The sequence below is a fragment of the Trichomycterus rosablanca genome, chromosome 22 (genome assembly GCF_030014385.1).
Source record: "Trichomycterus rosablanca isolate fTriRos1 chromosome 22, fTriRos1.hap1, whole genome shotgun sequence".
In the NCBI taxonomy this organism is placed as follows: Eukaryota; Metazoa; Chordata; class Actinopteri; order Siluriformes; family Trichomycteridae; genus Trichomycterus; species Trichomycterus rosablanca.
Window position 1 is genome coordinate 22,411,861 of NC_086009.1, and position 17,379 is coordinate 22,429,239.

Here is a 17,379-nt window from a genome sequence, read left to right on the forward strand (position 1 = left end):
TCCAGATTCATCAGATTAAATATCAACTATCAGTGAACTGCCATCTCGGGTTAGGGTTAGGGTTAACCCAAACTCCAAGCGGGCTCTCATACACCTTTTACTCAGCTGTGGCTTCCAGCTCACCATTGTGTGTGTGTGTGTGTGTGTGTGTGTGTGTGTGTGTGTGTGTGTGTGTGTGTGTGTGTGTGCCAAGGCTTTTTAAACTGGAGAATTTAATAGTCAGACCTCTTGGTGACACTAAAATAAAGATGAAAGCTGAATTATGGGAAATAAGCAGCACTGAGCTTCATCATTAATCTAATTACACTAATTAAACCCAGCCAGCAGGAAAAGTGTTCAATTTATTTTCATTCATAACCATCATCTTCATTATAATGTATTTCACACACACACACACACACACACACACACACACGCACACACACACATTAGTTTAACATTATGTTAATAACTTTGCTAAATTTTCACGTCAGTAAAAAGGACAATTTTGATTCCTTAATGACAGATAACAGAGTCAACTACGAAGTTCAGCAGACTGTTTCTGCACAGAACTACAGAGAGAACAGCAAATGATTCTGATAAATCAATGTATTCAAACAACCCTTTTTACTTTAAATAAATGTGTATTTATGTATTTACTTCATCAATTTATTTTTTAGCTTTTTACTGAAGTTAAAAAGGGATTTCTGGTATTTTTAATAAACACTCATCCTTTAACCAGAAAAAATAATTTGGCTACTTTTGCATCTCTGTAGTTGCCCCCTTCTGGACCACTAGTAGCAACAGTAAACCACACGCACACACACACCCACACACACACCCACACACACAAACACGCGCAGTCACACACACACACACACACACACACGCGCAGTCACACACACACACACACACACACACACACATGAATGAATTCACTGGATGAATGAATCGGTGAGTTATGGCTCTATTGCAGTAGCTGTATCAGATTTATGAGCTGAGAAAATCTGCTGATGGAGCTGAAGGTTCTTATCAGTGTCTCACCAGATGTGGCTCATCGCCTCGCATATGTGACGGATCGCCCCCCCTGGCCCACCATCCTGCCCCCTGCGCCTCATAATTAACCCCCAATCAGACAGTTCATTATTGTTTAATTAGTGCAGCAGATTAATCAGTGCAGGATTTAAAGCTTAGACTGGGTTCTGTAGTGCAGATATAAACCTCGTTACTGCTCATCGTCCATTACCGTTATTATCCTCATCATCCTCTCTCAACCTCTCTGTACTCTACACACCCCATACATTCACTCTGCACACCACACTGTGTATGTACATATAATGTGTTTGTGCATATGAAGTCTGTGTGTATTACAGGGTTGGGCAGAACAAAACCAAAATAGGGCAGAGTAGGGCAGTGATAGCTCAGTGGTTAAGGTATTGGACTAGTAAATAGAAGGTTGCCGGTTCAAGCCCTGCCACCACCAAGTTGCCACTGTTGGGTCCCTGAGCAAGGCCCTTAACCCTCAATTGCTCATTGTGTAAGTTGCTTTGGATAAAAGTGTCTGCTGAAAATGTAAATGTAAAAATATTACAAAAATAAGTATTTACATTTATATCAGAATAAATATATTACATTTACATCCCTGGACCTTTCCACTCTTCATTCTCCTCAAAGCTGCCCTCACTTCCTTCTTCCTAATCTGAGGCACTCACTGGTTCCCTCCACACACACACACACACACACACACACACACACACACACACACACACACACACACACACACACACACACACACACACACACACACACACAATCTACTGTAAGTGTGTCGCAGCCATATGACGTGTAGTATCTGATGACGTGTAAGTGTGTTTGTTTATTAGCCTCAGTCATGGCGGTGGATATTACTGCTCTCTATAAAGCAAGTGTGAGGACAGTAAAGACGCGAAATAAAGCTCTGGGACTCGGACTCAGTTCCGCCTTAGGCGCCGCGGGAGCAGCGGAGAACCAGAGAGAAGATCCGCTCCGCAGAACCAGAACCAAACTAAACAACTCCGGACTGTTTTCCACTAAAGCTAAAGAAGTGGTGAGAAGTGCTAACATGCTAATGCTAACTGTCATTAAGCTGCTGCAGAACCACAGTGTTCCGCTCACGTGTCATTCAATAATAATAATAATAATAATAATAATCCATTTATCTGCACTTAATTCAGCTGTATTCACACTGGTACTTTAAGGTGTAGATAACTGCCCATCTGTCATCATTCATTCATTCATTCATTACCGAGTGCAGGGCAGGAACTCATTCTGTACAGAAAAATAGAACTGAATTCATTTCGAGGGAAAACAAAGCATTACAGTAATAATGATACAGACCATGTGAAAATGTATTTACAGTAAACACATAACTAATCAGAAGTGGAGACGAAGTGAGGTAATGTGGCAGCGTTCAGGTTGATTGAAAACCTGGTAAGTGGTTGCATTGGGAACCAGTTGCCGAGGTCTGATGGTGGAGAGACGCACCAGGAGGGAATAAGTGGCTGAATCATTTATGAGTGAATGAATGATTTATAGTGGGAGTTCTTTAGGAATAAATGTAGCCAAACAGACTGAGTCCTTTACCTAAAATTCTAATAATCACATACACTGATAAACCAACACACACTCATTAACGTGTGTTAGTATGTTGGGGTGAGTGTTTCTGGTTCTTCATGTTTTTGCAGATCTCCAACATCACTAAGCTGAAGGATTTTCTGCTGCAGCACAGGAAGGACTATGTGAACGCTGGCAGGTAAACCTGACATTTAACAATAGTTCTGACCACAACCCACGTTTCTACTGTCTTTTAATTTATCCGAGATGAGCTTGGGTCCAGAGGTTGGGGCTAGCAGAAAAAAGTCACAACTTTTCTTGAAATGGTGGGTAGTGGAGGCAGCGTTGGTGGTGTAGGTGACGTAGGCAGATTACGTGACAGTAAAGGGAGTGATAAATATGTTTTATGTACTTTTATTTTGTTGCTGCACATCATGTCACCACCATCTCACACACTGAACAGATACTGGAGCTTCCATAAAATAAAGCTGTGTGTGTGTGTACGTGTGTGTGTACGTGTGTGTTTTCATGTGTTTAGTTTACTCTCATCAGATGTGAGTCGTATGACGGACTGTGAGCGAGATCAGATTGATCAGGATGCTCAGATCTTCATGAGAACTTGCTCAGATGCCATCAGACAGCTAAGAACTGAGGGTAACACACAAACACACTGGATTTATAAAGTATTCACACCCATGACTTTTTACACACTTTTATTATGTAGTGGATTTTCAGAATATGAATTATTGTTATTCACAGAAGGGTTCAGACCCTTTGTTTTTGCACTCCAAACTGGAGTGGTGTGGAGGGATGGTTGGATGGAGGTAGAGGTGGATGGATGGTACAATGTGTGAATGTGTGTATAATATTTCTGTGTAGCAGAAAAGTCAGTGATCTCTGTGCAGGTGAAGGAACATCGTGGGGCAGTACTGGACATGATTGAGGTTTATCTTAAAGGTATGCACACATACAGTGTATCACAAAAGTGAGTACACCCCTCACATTTCTGCAGATATTTAAGTATATCTTTTCATGGGACAACACTGACAAAATGACACTTTGACACAATGAAAAGTAGTCTGTGTGCAGCTTATATAACAGTGTAAATTTATTCTTCCCTCAAAGTAACTCAATATACAGCCATTAATGTCTAAACCACCGGCAACAAAAGTGAGTACACCCCTAAGTGAAAGTTCCTGAAGTGTCAATATTTTGTGTGACCACCATTATTTCCCAGAACTGCCTTAACTCTCCTGGGCATGGAGTTTACCAGAGCTTCACAGGTTGCCACTGGAATGCTTTTCCACTCCTCCATGACGACATCACGGAGCTGGCGGATATTCGAGACTTTGCGCTCCTCCACCTTCCGCTTGAGGATGCCCCAAAGATGTTCTATTGGGTTTAGGTCTGGAGACATGCTTGGCCAGTCCATCACCTTTACCCTCAGCCTCTTCAATAAAGCAGTGGTCGTCTTAGAGGTGTGTTTGGGGTCATTATCATGCTGGAACACTGCCCTGCGACCCAGTTTCCGGAGGGAGGGGATCATGCTCTGCTTCAGTATTTCACAATACATATTGGAGTTCATGTGTCCCTCAATGAAATGTAACTCCCCAACACCCGCTGCACTCATGCAGCCCCAGACCATGGCATTCCCACCACCATGCTTGACTGTAGGCATGACACACTTATCTTTGTACTCCTCACCTGATTGCCGCCACACATGCTTGAGACCATCTGAACCAAACAAATTAATCTTGGTCTCATCAGACCATAGGACATGGTTCCAGTAATCCATGTCCTTTGTTGACATGTCTTCAGCAAACTGTTTGCGGGCTTTCTTGTGTAGAGACTTCAGAAGAGGCTTCCTTCTGGGGTGACAGCCATGCAGACCAATTTGATGTAGTGTGCGGCGTATGGTCTGAGCACTGACAGGCTGACCCCCCACCTTTTCAATCTCTGCAGCAATGCTGACAGCACTCCTGCGCCTATCTTTCAAAGACAGCAGTTGGATGTGACGCTGAACACGTGCACTCAGCTTCTTTGGACGACCAACGTGAGGTCTGTTCTGAGTGGACCCTGCTCTTTTAAAACGCTGGATGATCTTGGCCACTGTGCTGCAGCTCAGTTTCAGGGTGTTGGCAATCTTCTTGTAGCCTTGGCCATCTTCATGTAGCGCAACAATTCGTCTTTTAAGATCCTCAGAGAGTTCTTTGCCATGAGGTGCCATGTTGGAACTTTCAGTGACCAGTATGAGAGAGTGTGAGAGCTGTACTACTAAATTGAACACACCTGCTCCCTATGCACACCTGAGACCTAGTAACACTAACAAATCACATGACATTTTGGAGGGAAAATGACAAGCAGTGCTCAATTTGGACATTTAGGGGTGTAGTCTCTTAGGGGTGTACTCACTTTTGTTGCCGGTGGTTTAGACATTAATGGCTGTATATTGAGTTACTTTGAGGGAAGAATAAATTTACACTGTTATATAAGCTGCACACAGACTACTTTTCATTGTGTCAAAGTGTCATTTTGTCAGTGTTGTCCCATGAAAAGATATACTTAAATATCTGCAGAAATGTGAGGGGTGTACTCACTTTTGTGATACACTGTACACACACACACACACACACACAAACAATACACTCGGTCATTAAATAAATGCACTCACAACACTCATACTCACACTCATTATACATGCACATACACAGCATTTGTGTTTTATTATGAATTTATTTATTAATTTTTTTTCTTGCACTTAATATAATGTTTTTAAAATCATATACTCAGCAAAACAATCTTTAAAACTGTGTATACTGTGTACTTGCTCATATCTGTAATCAACAGCAGTTTTTGTTAAAACAGGCTTAACCACATGAAAACAAAGCAAATGCACACTGCAGATCTAAGACTTTTTAAATGAATTTTATTTGCTTTTAAATCATTCATTAATATGGAAAAAAAAAACATAATCACTTGAAGAGTGAACGTCATGTGTGTGTTTGTGTGTGTTACTGCAGCTGTGTGTAAGCTGTACTCAGAGCAGAGAGCTATCCGAGTGAAGAGAGTGGTGGATAAAAAGAGATTGTGAGTCAAACATGCTTTACTTTATATTATAGATGCAAAACAAAGTCAAGTGAATTGTAGTATCCCTGTTTATTATTTCAATGCAGATACGTTAATTGCCTATGAGTGAAATTAAATATACTATATAATAAACTATACATTCACAAGTTTCCCTGTACCTCCTTACATCAGTAAACAGGTTGTCGTTAGAATCAGAATTCAGCATAGCTTTTGTGACATTAGTTCTGGTGGTTCCTAGCTTAATTTAATTAAACTGCATTCTGTTAATAAATTAAAATTTAACTAGGGTTTGGGTTAGCATTAATCAGTCATTAAGCAAATTAAACACACCATAAAACACCTAATTAGATCTGAATCCATTAAAGCACCTTTGTGATAGAACAGGAGATTCACTGCCCTAACCCTAGCTGACCGGAATTAGCTGGTGCAGTTATCTCAACATGGAGCAAAATATCAAAAGAATATTTCCAATGAAATAAACGAGGTTCTATCCAGTATTATTATGCTTTTCCTATTATAAACAGAATCTTTGTTCTGAACCATAAGAAAACACTGCAGGTCCAGCATCCCCTGTATCATCACATCAGCAGTTCATCACCGTTTTAGACTTTTGTACTGTATAATCTTCCATAAGTGTATAACGTCAGTGTTGTCAAATTTAAAGAAACAATTTTATGATTTAAAAGACTTTACTAACAGTATGACAAAATGATTATTTAAATATGCAATTATTTATTAAAATTGTAGTTTGATCTTACCTGGATGGACATGGCTAAAACATTAAAAACTTTTGATGGTTTTTGTTTCTTTGTGTTTTTCAAATAATAATAATTATTAAATATTGCTTAACAAAAAGTAAAAAAAAAAAAAATCCTAAAATTATAGTTTCAAAAACAACTAATTATTTTTAGTTTGATAATTGTGTGTGAGTATTAAGTGCTGGTCACTGTGTCTGAAGGGTTTTGCTACGTATTATATTTAGGAAATATTTAAGGGTGTGAAGACATCCAGTAATTTAAAAAAAATTTAAACGCTGAATGACCTTAAACACTGTGTGTGCGCGCGTGCGTGCATGTTTTAGGTCTCGTTTAGAACCAGAACAGAAAAGCAAAGTGGAAAAAACTCATAGTGAAGATGCAGAGAAACAACAGGAGGAAAATACAGGTGATAGCACTTTGCTCACAAGTAAAATCTTAATGTTTTTTGTGCTTTCTATTAAAGAATTACAACTGTGCACATTTGCATGTGTGTGTGTTTGTGCGCATGTATGGATGTCCATGTGTGTGTGTAGAAAAGCTGGTGTGTGATGGTGGTGTGGATCTGTTTGAAGATTCCAGAGTGGAGGATGAGCTCTCAGCTGAAGAACTACAGATGGTGCTCACACACACATTCACACACTCACTTGTATTCACAAGTAAAATTTGGTCAAATCCAGGGGTAATTTGGAGCTAACTTTTGTCTGGGAGGAGAAAGAAAATCTCTACCCACCTGAATGTAAAACATATCACACCTTAGTTCAGGACCAAAGAACTGTGCAGCACCTTTCCTGCCTGTGTGGCCCAGAGCAAAAGTCTTAATTCAAGTAAATGTAATAAATCATTTCTGTGTATTTGGTTTATATTTCATTAAACTTTAAGTTCACTAATTTTTTTACACTATCTGGATCATGTCATTTCTCTAAATATAGTCAGTTAGGTAGGAGGGAAATTAGATAAAATGGCCAGTGGTGCAGAGGTTAGTATGACTGAAGGGGTTGTTGATGAATATACCAAATCCATTTTCACCAAAAGGGTTTATGGGAACTCATACTTTTTAAAACTGCAAAATATCATTTGAAAATTTTCCAACTAATAGGCTGAATGTCTGGTGGTCTGATAAGGTTAATTTTTTTTACTTAAATTAGGCTTAAAGCACTACATGTTTTATAGGTTTACACCATTTCCACTGTCAAGTATACTTAGGGCATCTTATTGGGGGGGGGGGGGTTAGTCTATTTACAAATAGATTGGTTGTACAGAAATGTACTTAGTGAATAAAATCTTATAATTACATATTAGAATGTGGTTAAACTTTTACATATACAAAATATATACATGCTATAACTGTGTGTGTGTGTGTGTGTGTGTGTGTGTGTGTGTGTGTGCAGTTTGAACAGGAGAATCAGAGGCTGGTGAGTGAGATGAACAGTCTGGTGGATGAAGTAAGGTACGACACAATTGCTGTACACAAACACACACAGTGCAGACATTGTATACACACTGTACTGTATACACTGTTAGTGATACTGAATTCAAGTGTGTGTGTGTTTGTACAGACAGATTGAAGGAAAGGTGGTAGAGATTTCTCGGCTTCAGGAAATCTTTGCTGAGAAAGTTCTGCAACAGGTATGTGCTTAACAAAAGTGTGTGTTTGTGTGTGTTTACTACCATTCAGATTGGTGTGTATGTATATGTGTGTGATGTAGGAAACTGAGATTGACAACATTCATCAACTGGTTGTTGGTGCCACAGAGAACGTTAAAGAGGGAAATGAGGACATTCGAGAGGTTTGTAACTTGTGTTACACACTCAGTCATCACTTATGCATTATATACTCATTACTCAAAGGAGTTTTCTCACTCACTCACACACACACACACACACACACACACACACACACACACACACACACACACACACACTTATTACACCCTTAACAGATTGTTATCTTTCCCCTATCTTTAGGCAATTAAAAATAATGCAGGGTTCCGGGTGTGGATTCTTTTCTTTCTGGTCATGTGCTCTTTCTCCCTTCTCTTCTTGGACTGGTATGACAGCTAACATCAGAAAATACGTCATCTGGAAACATAAAAACAAATTAACCACCTACGGAAGAATCGAAAGTCTGATATGAAAGTGTGTGTGTGTGTGTGTGTGTGTGTGTGTATATATATATATATATATATATGCCTGTGTTTTTTTTTTATATAAAATCTAAACAAATTAATAAAATTATTTTAACATTGTCAGTCTGTTTTGTTATCCATTAATGCTACCTACCACCATATATTAAACGTTTGCAGCTATATCACCCTTATTTTAAATTAAAAATAAATTAAAAAGAATACAGTGAATACATGAGAACATCATGGAAATGGAAAGATACCGACCGCATGGCATGGTACATTAGCCAACAACTAATTAGCATCGCACAGATTCACAAAATATATATTTTAAACACAATAAAGTACAACAAAACACATGAACATACCTGAAGGGAATATGACAACCACAGTATAAATCTACGTTTATAAAGTTATTCATGATTATACTAGTTTTGGACTAAAGAACGTACTCGCCTCAGCATCACGCTCAAACTACTGCCTGCCGAGGCTGAGCAGAATATTCTTTATATATTGAACTATAGTATGCTGACCAACTTACAGGTGGTGCCAAACCCATTTAACAGGAATGTCATACAATTCTAATGAAGCAACTATTGTACACCATTACAAATAGAAACTTTACATTATTTTTAAATTACGTTATTTTTTTCTCCCTCAGTTTGTTCACTGCCACAACAGTGCATAGTTCCACTTAAGTGGTTTTGAAAGGCAGGTATTAAAACCTCTGTGGGGTTCAGCCTAATATCAACAATAATTATTCTCTGAGCACAATGCAGCAGAACATCTGGAAACAACTTCAATCCAACTAAAACTATTTTAAACTAAAATCAAGCTGGACGGTCTAAAGGTTTTCAGTCATCAGTCATTTGTATTCACATCGTGATGTCCTGGGTCAGGAGCTCCCTGTGACGAACAGTGAGGCATGAAGATTGTAGCACACTTCTTGCCTTGACATGTTTCTGCTGGGTCGTACTAGTTCTAACTACTAGGTTCAATAATCTCACACCATGCTCGACACAATACATAATTCCAAAAAAAACTACTTTGTGCTTTTTCTATTAAAAACTTTTTTTTCATTGTTATATTACACACTGTCATAAGCTTGTGTATTATTGAAGTTATGATAACAAAGCATTAATAAATGTGCTACGGGCTTGTGATGCTGCAGAAAATGGAAATAAAATGAGTGCCAATTTTTGTTCTTGCCACACACACACACACACACACACACTGATCAGCCTTGACATTAAAACCATTTGCCTAATGTTGTGTCAGCTTTTTTTGTGCCACCAGAATAGCTCTGATCTTTTGAGACATGGACTCTTAAAATTTCTGAAGATGTGCTGTTGCATTTGGCATCAGAAGAGTTGTGTAAGTTGCAAGTAGGGGCCTCCATAGATTGGAATTTTTAGTCCAGCACATTCCACTCATGCTTGATCAGCTTGAGATCTGGGGTATTTGGAGACTGATAAACACGTTGAACTCTGTCACTTCCCTCAAACCATCTCTGAACAATTATTCTAGCTGGAAAAGGCTACTGCCACACTGGCAATTCAGTTGTGAAGACGTGACAGCTGCATAAATACCAGGACCCAAGACTTACAGCATGACCAACAGAATGTAGCCTAGAGCATCACACTCACTCTGCTGCTTGTAGTGGGTAAGTGACACACACCTTGTTATCCATGCAACATTCAAAAAGGGGGATTAACCCTAGACCACCTTCTGTCCTGTTTGCCAACACTGGTATGTCTACAGCATACAGTCAGCATGAGACCAGACAATCAAGCCTGAGTCACATGAGTCAGTTCTGGGTGGCCATTACTCAACCATCGGTTGTCTTTCTTTACATTGTATTTGGTAGGTAACATGCGCTGTCGCAGCCATCTAGCCATGACAATTTGGTGCTTGTTGAAGTGACTCAGGCCCTCATGCATGCCCATTTTTCTGGTCCAAATTCCATTAGAATATTGTTAGTTTTCAGAATGTTATGCATGGTAGTGGGAAAAAGGTCCAAATTATTTTTAATCTTATCTTCAAAATGTTTGTTTTTGAAGTTATTGACCCTTCTCACAAAATTTTGTCGAAAGTTTTGAGCCACATCCCATGTTTTTGGAGGAGCAGCTGAGTGACCAGGGGTGAATGTTGTGTGGAGGAATGACAGTAATACAAAGTGATAAATGTAGCAATTTTTTTGTGCAATGTGCTCCAGGGCTGAAACGGAGGAATGGATGTAAATGAAGAAAATGAATGAAGTTGACCCAACAAGTATAAACCTAGCTTGAGTCTGCGCTTGTCTTGTGCAACATGGCGGAGGTCATCGTTATACAGTGCCGCACTCATACGGACAAGGTTTCAGTTCGCCTTGTCCTGTTTGCCGTGTCTTCCCAGGTTTTAAGTTCTATGTGGTACTTCTTTAATTAGCACACACACACACACACACACACACACACACACACACACACACACACACACACACACACACACACACACACACACACACACACTGTATTCACATATTGCAGACATCCAAGCAGCAGTAACTCAGTACAGTCCAAACACACAGATACACTTTGACAATACAGCTGTTTGGATGCATCAGTCCTGGGGTTGTGTAGGTGGTAGCGTCTTTAGGTAGGAACCAATATGTGTGGTAATTAAAATCTGTATCAGCTGATTACAGATACTGAAACCCTTGTGTGTGTGTGTGTGTGTGTGAGTGTGAGTGTGTGTGTGTGTGTGTGTGTGAGTGTGTGTGTGAGTGTGTGTGAGTGTGAGTGTGAGTGTGTGTGTGAGTGTGTGTGTGTGTGTGTGAGTGTGTGTGTGTGTGTGTGTGTGTGTGTGTATGTGTGTGTGTGTGTGTGTGTGTGTGTGTGTGTGTACAGCATCAGTAGCTCTGGCGGGATTGTTAGCAGTGCAGCGTGTTGTAGGAAAGCCCATCACTGATCATACAGTTCTGTTCCTGGGAGCCGGAGAGGTATACTCACTCACACACACATAATTTGCAAAGTAATGCTATGTTTATGCCTCTTGTACAGTATGTTTTAGGGGTGTCTACAAACTGGCTGAACTAGTATAAGCGTTAGTTAGTAGTGTGTAAGTGTGTGTGTGTGTGTGTGTGTGTGTGTGTGTGTGTGTGTGTGTGTGTGTGTGTGTTAGGCAGCTCTAGGCATTGCTAACCTGATTGTCATGGCACTGATGGAGGAGGGAATGAGTCAAGCAGACGCTCGCAAGAAGATTTGGATCTTTGACAAGTACGGTCTGCTTGTTCAGGTACGATACAGTTTGTGTGTGTGTGTGTGTGTGTGTGTGTTTGTGTGTATATATGCTGTGAATATACCTGAATGTTTGTATATATGACAGTCACCAGCAGATACCCCAGTTACACTAGTGTTTGTGTGTGTGTGTTGTGTGTGTGTGTGTGTGTGTGTGTGTGTGTGTGTGTGTGTGTGTGTGTGTGTGTGTGTGTGTGTGTGTGTGCACAGGGTAGATTTGAGCCCACAGATAGTAATCAGGAGGGGTTTGTGCATCCTAGTCCGGGTGATGTGAAGAGTTTCCTGGATGCTGTTAATGTTCTTAAACCTACAGCCATCATCGGTGAGTGTGTGTTTGTGTGTGTGTGTGTGTGTGTGTGTGTGTGTGTGTGTGTGTGTGTGTGTGTGTGTGTGTGTGTGTGTGTGTGTGTGTGTGTGTGTGTGTTTGTGTGTGTGTGTGTGTGTGTGTGTGTGTGTGTGTGTGTGGGTGGATGCAAGTTTGTCTCATGATTGCATGTACTTTTTGATAGACATGTTCATGACCTTGTTCTTACCTGTGTTTGTTGTGTTCAGGTGTGTCTGGGGCGGGGCGACTATTCACTCATGATGTCATCAGGGCTATGGGTTCGTTAAATGAGCGACCAATCATCTTTGCTCTGAGCAATCCGACTGCTAAAACTGAGTGTACTGCAGAGGATGCATACACTCTCACACAGGTAAAAAAACAAAAAAACAACACACACACACACACACACACACACACACACACCTAAGATTGTGTCATGGTATTTGTTTAGTGACTGAACAGAACAGGATAATACAAATGTGTTTTAAGATAGAATATTTTTTATAGATACGACTGTCTAGGATGTGCTAAGAATAACAAGGAGCAGACTGTCTCTAGTTCAAGGTTAAGTGGAGCCTGTTGTTGGTCAAAATGTAAGAGAATTCAGGCCTAACTGATCATAGAGTAAATTTGATTGTTCATAAAGGATATTAAATAAAGAATCACAAAATTATAAACATGAAATATAAAATGTATTGTAACAGTAGGTGTAGCTCATCAAATGGCTAATGAATGTGCTTTTCTGAGTGTGTGTGTGTGTGTGTGTGTGTGTGTTAGGGTCGGTGTTTGTTTGCCAGTGGGAGTCCGTTTGCTGCTGTAACTCTGGATGATGGCAGGATGGTGATTCTGGGACAGGGGAACAATGCTTACATATTCCCAGGTGTGGATTTGTGTTTTCCTATTTTATTTTTCCAATAATTTGGAAAAATGAATGAGTTGTGGTTTTGGGCCATGAATTCTCTGAGTGTTATTTGGGGTACCTCTGATCTTGGGTCCTGCCAGCGTTTAGAAGCTGTACAAGTAATTACTGAATTTATTTACATCCAGAGGACAAACTTCATCCACAAAAACAATAATAATGATTATCATCTTTATTTAGTGTAAATATATTTTTATTTTGTACTCTTTCACTGTACAGTCTATTATGTTTTTTACCTCGACTAATAGAAATGTGTGTGTGTGTGTGTGTTAGGTGTGGCTCTGGCAGTAATTCTGAGTGGTGTTAGACACATCAGTGATACGGTGTTCCTCGAGGCTGCAAAGGTAAACATTGTTTGTGTGTGTGTGTTTGTGTGTGTGTGTGTGTGTGTGTGTGTGTGTGTGTGTGTGTGTGTGTGTGTGTGTGTGTGTGTGTGTGTGTGTGTGTGTGTGTGTGTGTGTGTGTGCGTGCACATGCATGTGTTAGGCAACACTCATGCTGCCCATGTTATTAGGATTATTTGCTTATTAATGTAAGTATTAAATCATCCAACCATGTAGCAGCAGCAGCAGCAGCCACCTATAAACTTATAAAGACTCAGATTAAGATCTTTATGTTTACTTTAAACAGCAGAATAGAAAAATGTATAGCTTTCTTGTTGTGTAATAATTTAGGTTGTATTTCTTGATGCAACGGTGGACTGTATTAAGTGATAATGGTTTTCTAAGGTACTTGTTAGTGTATGTGGCTAAATTTATCACAGTATCATGATGGTTTTTAATATGATGCTGATGGTTATAAGGTCACTCACCTTCTCTCTCTCTCTCTCTCTCTCTCTCTCTCTCTCTCTCTCTCACTCTCTCTCTCTCTCTCTCTCTCTCTCTCTCTCACTGTTTGTATATGTGTGTGTGTATCAGATCTTAGCAGAGCAGTTGACGGATGAGGAACAGAATCAGAATCACGGTCGTCTCTACCCTCCTCTTTCCAACATTAGGGAGGTTTCTTTACAGATGGCTGTGAGGATAAGATTTGTGTTTATACATACACACAATGTGAGTAAAATTATGTTGACATCCCTTCTAATTATTGAGTTCAGGTGTTTAGGTCACACCCATTGCTTCCAAGTTTTTTGCAACAGTTTGGTAAAGTTTGTACATCATACAGATACATGCTGTGGAAATGTAATTAAACACATTGTTATCAGTGCTGTGAGTGGAACTAGCGCTCCAACCAAAAATATAAAGTGTCTAGTGATCAGAAAGTGTCTACTGATTGACTAAAGAAAGATAAATACACCTTGTGTTCCTAACTGTCCACCCACAATCAGTGCTAACAGGGTATGTGTTCCCAAAAAAAAAAAAGTGTGTGTGTTTGTTTAGGTGGTGGAGTTTCTGTACAGTAAAGGAATGGCATTTCGGTACCCAGAGCCACTGGATAAGGAGGCGTATGTGAGATCCATTGTGTGGAACACGGAGTACGATTCCTTCCTCCCAGACATCTACGAACGGGCTGGAGTGTCCCATAGTCCTATAGTGGAGTAATCATACACCCTATAGCATACACCTGAAACAGTCACACCCTTCATTTACAGCTGTGTAATGTTTAACTATCACACATCCCCATGGGGAGTGATTCCTAAACTCCTTCTGCTAATGTAAATGTACAGTGTTGCTATTAATAAAACACTCCGTGTGTGTGTGTGTGTGTGTGTGTGTGTGTGTGTGTGTGTGTGTGTGTGTGTGTGTTTGTATCAGCTAATACATTTAGTGCTTTGTGTTTCTATGTGTTTCTATGTGTGTTGGTGTGTATTTGGGTTTATTTCACTGCAGGCTTACAGTATTCATTATAATAAAATGTGGGGGTGGGCGGGTGTAGTTGGGGCAGAGAGAAAATGTCGAAAAAAGTGTAACTTTAGTTTCACCCTAAGCTGGATTTTAACATAGGGCCTAGAACCTGAGAGAACTACATGTGCTGCACTCAGCCCACTGTGCTACTCAAACAACGACGTGTTAGATCTGTTGTAACGCTGATATAACCTGTGCACACAATAAGCCTAAAAGTGAAAACTACTTAAAATAAAAAGCAAATGCTTTGTAATTCCCACAGTAACGTCAGAAGCCATTCACTCTGTTACAGGTTGAAAAATAGTGAAGAAATAGCCTTTGCTTGATTTGAATGAAGTTGACCCAACAAAGCATCTGTTTGTACCATTTCCATTCTGTCCCAAATACATTTGTTAGGATAAATCTTTTGTTCAAAAGGTCCTGAAGAAAGCAGTCGAAGGAAGTCCAGAAAGTACTCTTTAAAACACTTTATTAAGTGTAAAAATAATCTGTGAATATATATCAGATCTAAGCCGGCCGGCGCTCCTTTTCTCCTGCAGTCTAGACACACCACGTAAGAAAGAGGCCGATCTGAGCCCGCCATCCCTTTTTTAAAACTAGTCTAGGCTCCTCCTACGCCGCTGCTGTTGGAGCCAATGAAATGTGCTAAAAAGCCCCGGGCTCCGCCTCCCCCCTTCGGTATGAGTCAGGGGGGGGGGGGGGGGGGGGGGGGGGGGGGGGATCCGGGTCACGGCGTCATTTTGAACAATAGACCATGTGGTCTGGATGTAATTTATGTTTAATAATGATATGTTAAAAACCTAACAATCCCTAACAGTGATGTAGAGTTTTATATTTGTATTTGTCTTTCTATTGTTATTTTAAAAATATGCAATTTGCACAGTAAGGTTAGTAATTAGTATAGTTTTGCTTTGTGTTTTAATGTACTCCCATGTAGTGTTTTTAATGTAGAAGTACATTTTCACCAGCTGTAGAAAAGGGCAATGAAACAAGTTTACTTTGAAATACCATGATTATTAGCTCAGGGGGATATTCCAGAAAGCGGGTTTAACAAACTTCAAACTTCAACCTGAACTGCGAGTTGACTTACAGTATCTCACCATGTCATAGCCAGAGTTTTCGGATCCACAAAAGCGGATCAGGGTTCGATTACTCAAGTCTGAGTAGATTGAACCCAGCAGAAGCGCGTTGACGGTTAACTATAAACAGGCATTCTCAATGGAGTTGCGATAAATAGATTGACCATGGATGTGAATGAAAGAAAAAGTAGTCCGTCATATTTGACACCAATAGAAGTGTTATTTTTAATGTTTGCGTGTGCAGATCCTGAAAATGTTTTAGACGTGAAAGTAATACAGCAGCGGAAAAGGAGCTCGCAAATGGCAAAAACAGTTAATGAGTTTAAATGAATAAAAACAACGTAACCATAATTAAACATTTAGCAGAAGGATAGGGTAAAATTGTTTAATATGTCAGTTGTAATATTTGTCTCGATTTTAAACGTTTTTTTTTTTCATTTACTCAATCTAGGTGTAATCAGATGCACATGGCAGCAGATAAAAATGAAACACAAAAACTGTATATGTTCAAGGCATATTTATTAGATGTAAATCATTAGTCTGTAGTGCATAAACTGTGTAATATTAAGAAGTGCATTGGTGCAGTCTGAACCTTTTTTATTGGCATCTCTCCAGTGATTGGTGGAGTGGTTTTGAGCCTCCTGCAATTGTTAGTGATGTAAATGTTCCTATAGATCCTAATAAATATAAATAATGTTCTTTAATAAAAAAAACAAAAAAAAAACACACTGTTGAAGGACGATAAAGAAACCATCTCCGCTGCCTCAGAGTGGGATGATACTGGGAGGCCTACAGAGGTACAGTATATGTTGAACATAGAGCATGGCATTTCATTTGATCTACCATGATAATGTGTGTGACTGTGCTCTAACAGAATGTGATGGGTAGTCATGAATGAAATGAGGGACCATCCACCTCCAAAGCTCAACTTAGAACAGTAAAAATGTCTTACCAAATATGTGAAATATTTCGAAGACATTAAGCTATGTTTGATCATAACATGCAATTTTTGTGTCTTTCTTTGAAGTTGTGTGTAAATAAAATGTATTATACAAGGTCCATGTGGAGAAACAAAGTGCAAAGTGTGATCCTCAGGTGGAGCATCTAAAACAGACAAGGCTATAAATTGAGTTGCTTGAATTTCAGATGGGTGTCGGTGCTAAGGGTGTATAAATATAAATGTTGTCACTAAAGAATAAGGACAAGGAAACGAAGTTGTTGCATTGTTTTCTTTTCAGTGATCATGGACAGAGCCTGACTATTTGTCTTCGATATTTGTAATGTGGGGAGCATCACATAAGATGTTAATGAAAGCATCTGCATAAGATGGAGAACAGTAGGTTGCAGAAGATGTATTAAATGTTCGACTGTTTTATTTGACATTTATATTTGTAA

At 39.6% G+C, this 17,379-nt stretch overlaps 2 protein-coding genes across 3 annotated transcripts; both read left to right on the forward strand.

Annotated features, from left to right (window-relative positions):
* Nucleotides 1–1,837: 1,837 nt before the first annotated feature.
* On the forward strand, nucleotides 1,838–8,665 carry stx18 (syntaxin 18). 2 transcript variants are annotated; one of them, XM_063018763.1, is made up of 11 exons: nucleotides 1,838–2,065; nucleotides 2,703–2,770; nucleotides 3,110–3,225; nucleotides 3,451–3,528; nucleotides 5,592–5,658; nucleotides 6,740–6,822; nucleotides 6,950–7,032; nucleotides 7,805–7,863; nucleotides 7,973–8,042; nucleotides 8,123–8,203; nucleotides 8,382–8,665. In XM_063018763.1, the coding sequence occupies exons 1-11, from the start codon at nucleotides 1,871–1,873 to the stop codon at nucleotides 8,475–8,477; spliced, it is 996 nt and encodes a 331-aa protein (XP_062874833.1). In that variant the 5' UTR covers nucleotides 1,838–1,870; the 3' UTR covers nucleotides 8,478–8,665. The 2 variants fall into 2 exon arrangements, with proteins under 2 accessions (XP_062874833.1, XP_062874834.1); XM_063018764.1 differs by having other exon boundaries at nucleotides 3,454–3,528.
* Nucleotides 8,666–11,188: 2,523 nt separating this feature from the next.
* On the forward strand, nucleotides 11,189–14,843 carry LOC134336047 (NAD-dependent malic enzyme, mitochondrial-like). Its single transcript, XM_063018717.1, has 9 exons — nucleotides 11,189–11,195; nucleotides 11,428–11,519; nucleotides 11,702–11,815; nucleotides 12,028–12,139; nucleotides 12,370–12,512; nucleotides 12,920–13,022; nucleotides 13,335–13,405; nucleotides 13,979–14,113; nucleotides 14,441–14,843. Exons 1-9 carry the CDS (start codon nucleotides 11,189–11,191, stop codon nucleotides 14,600–14,602), a joined length of 939 nt encoding a protein of 312 aa, XP_062874787.1. The 3' UTR covers nucleotides 14,603–14,843.
* The last annotated feature ends 2,536 nt before the right edge of the window (nucleotides 14,844–17,379 follow it).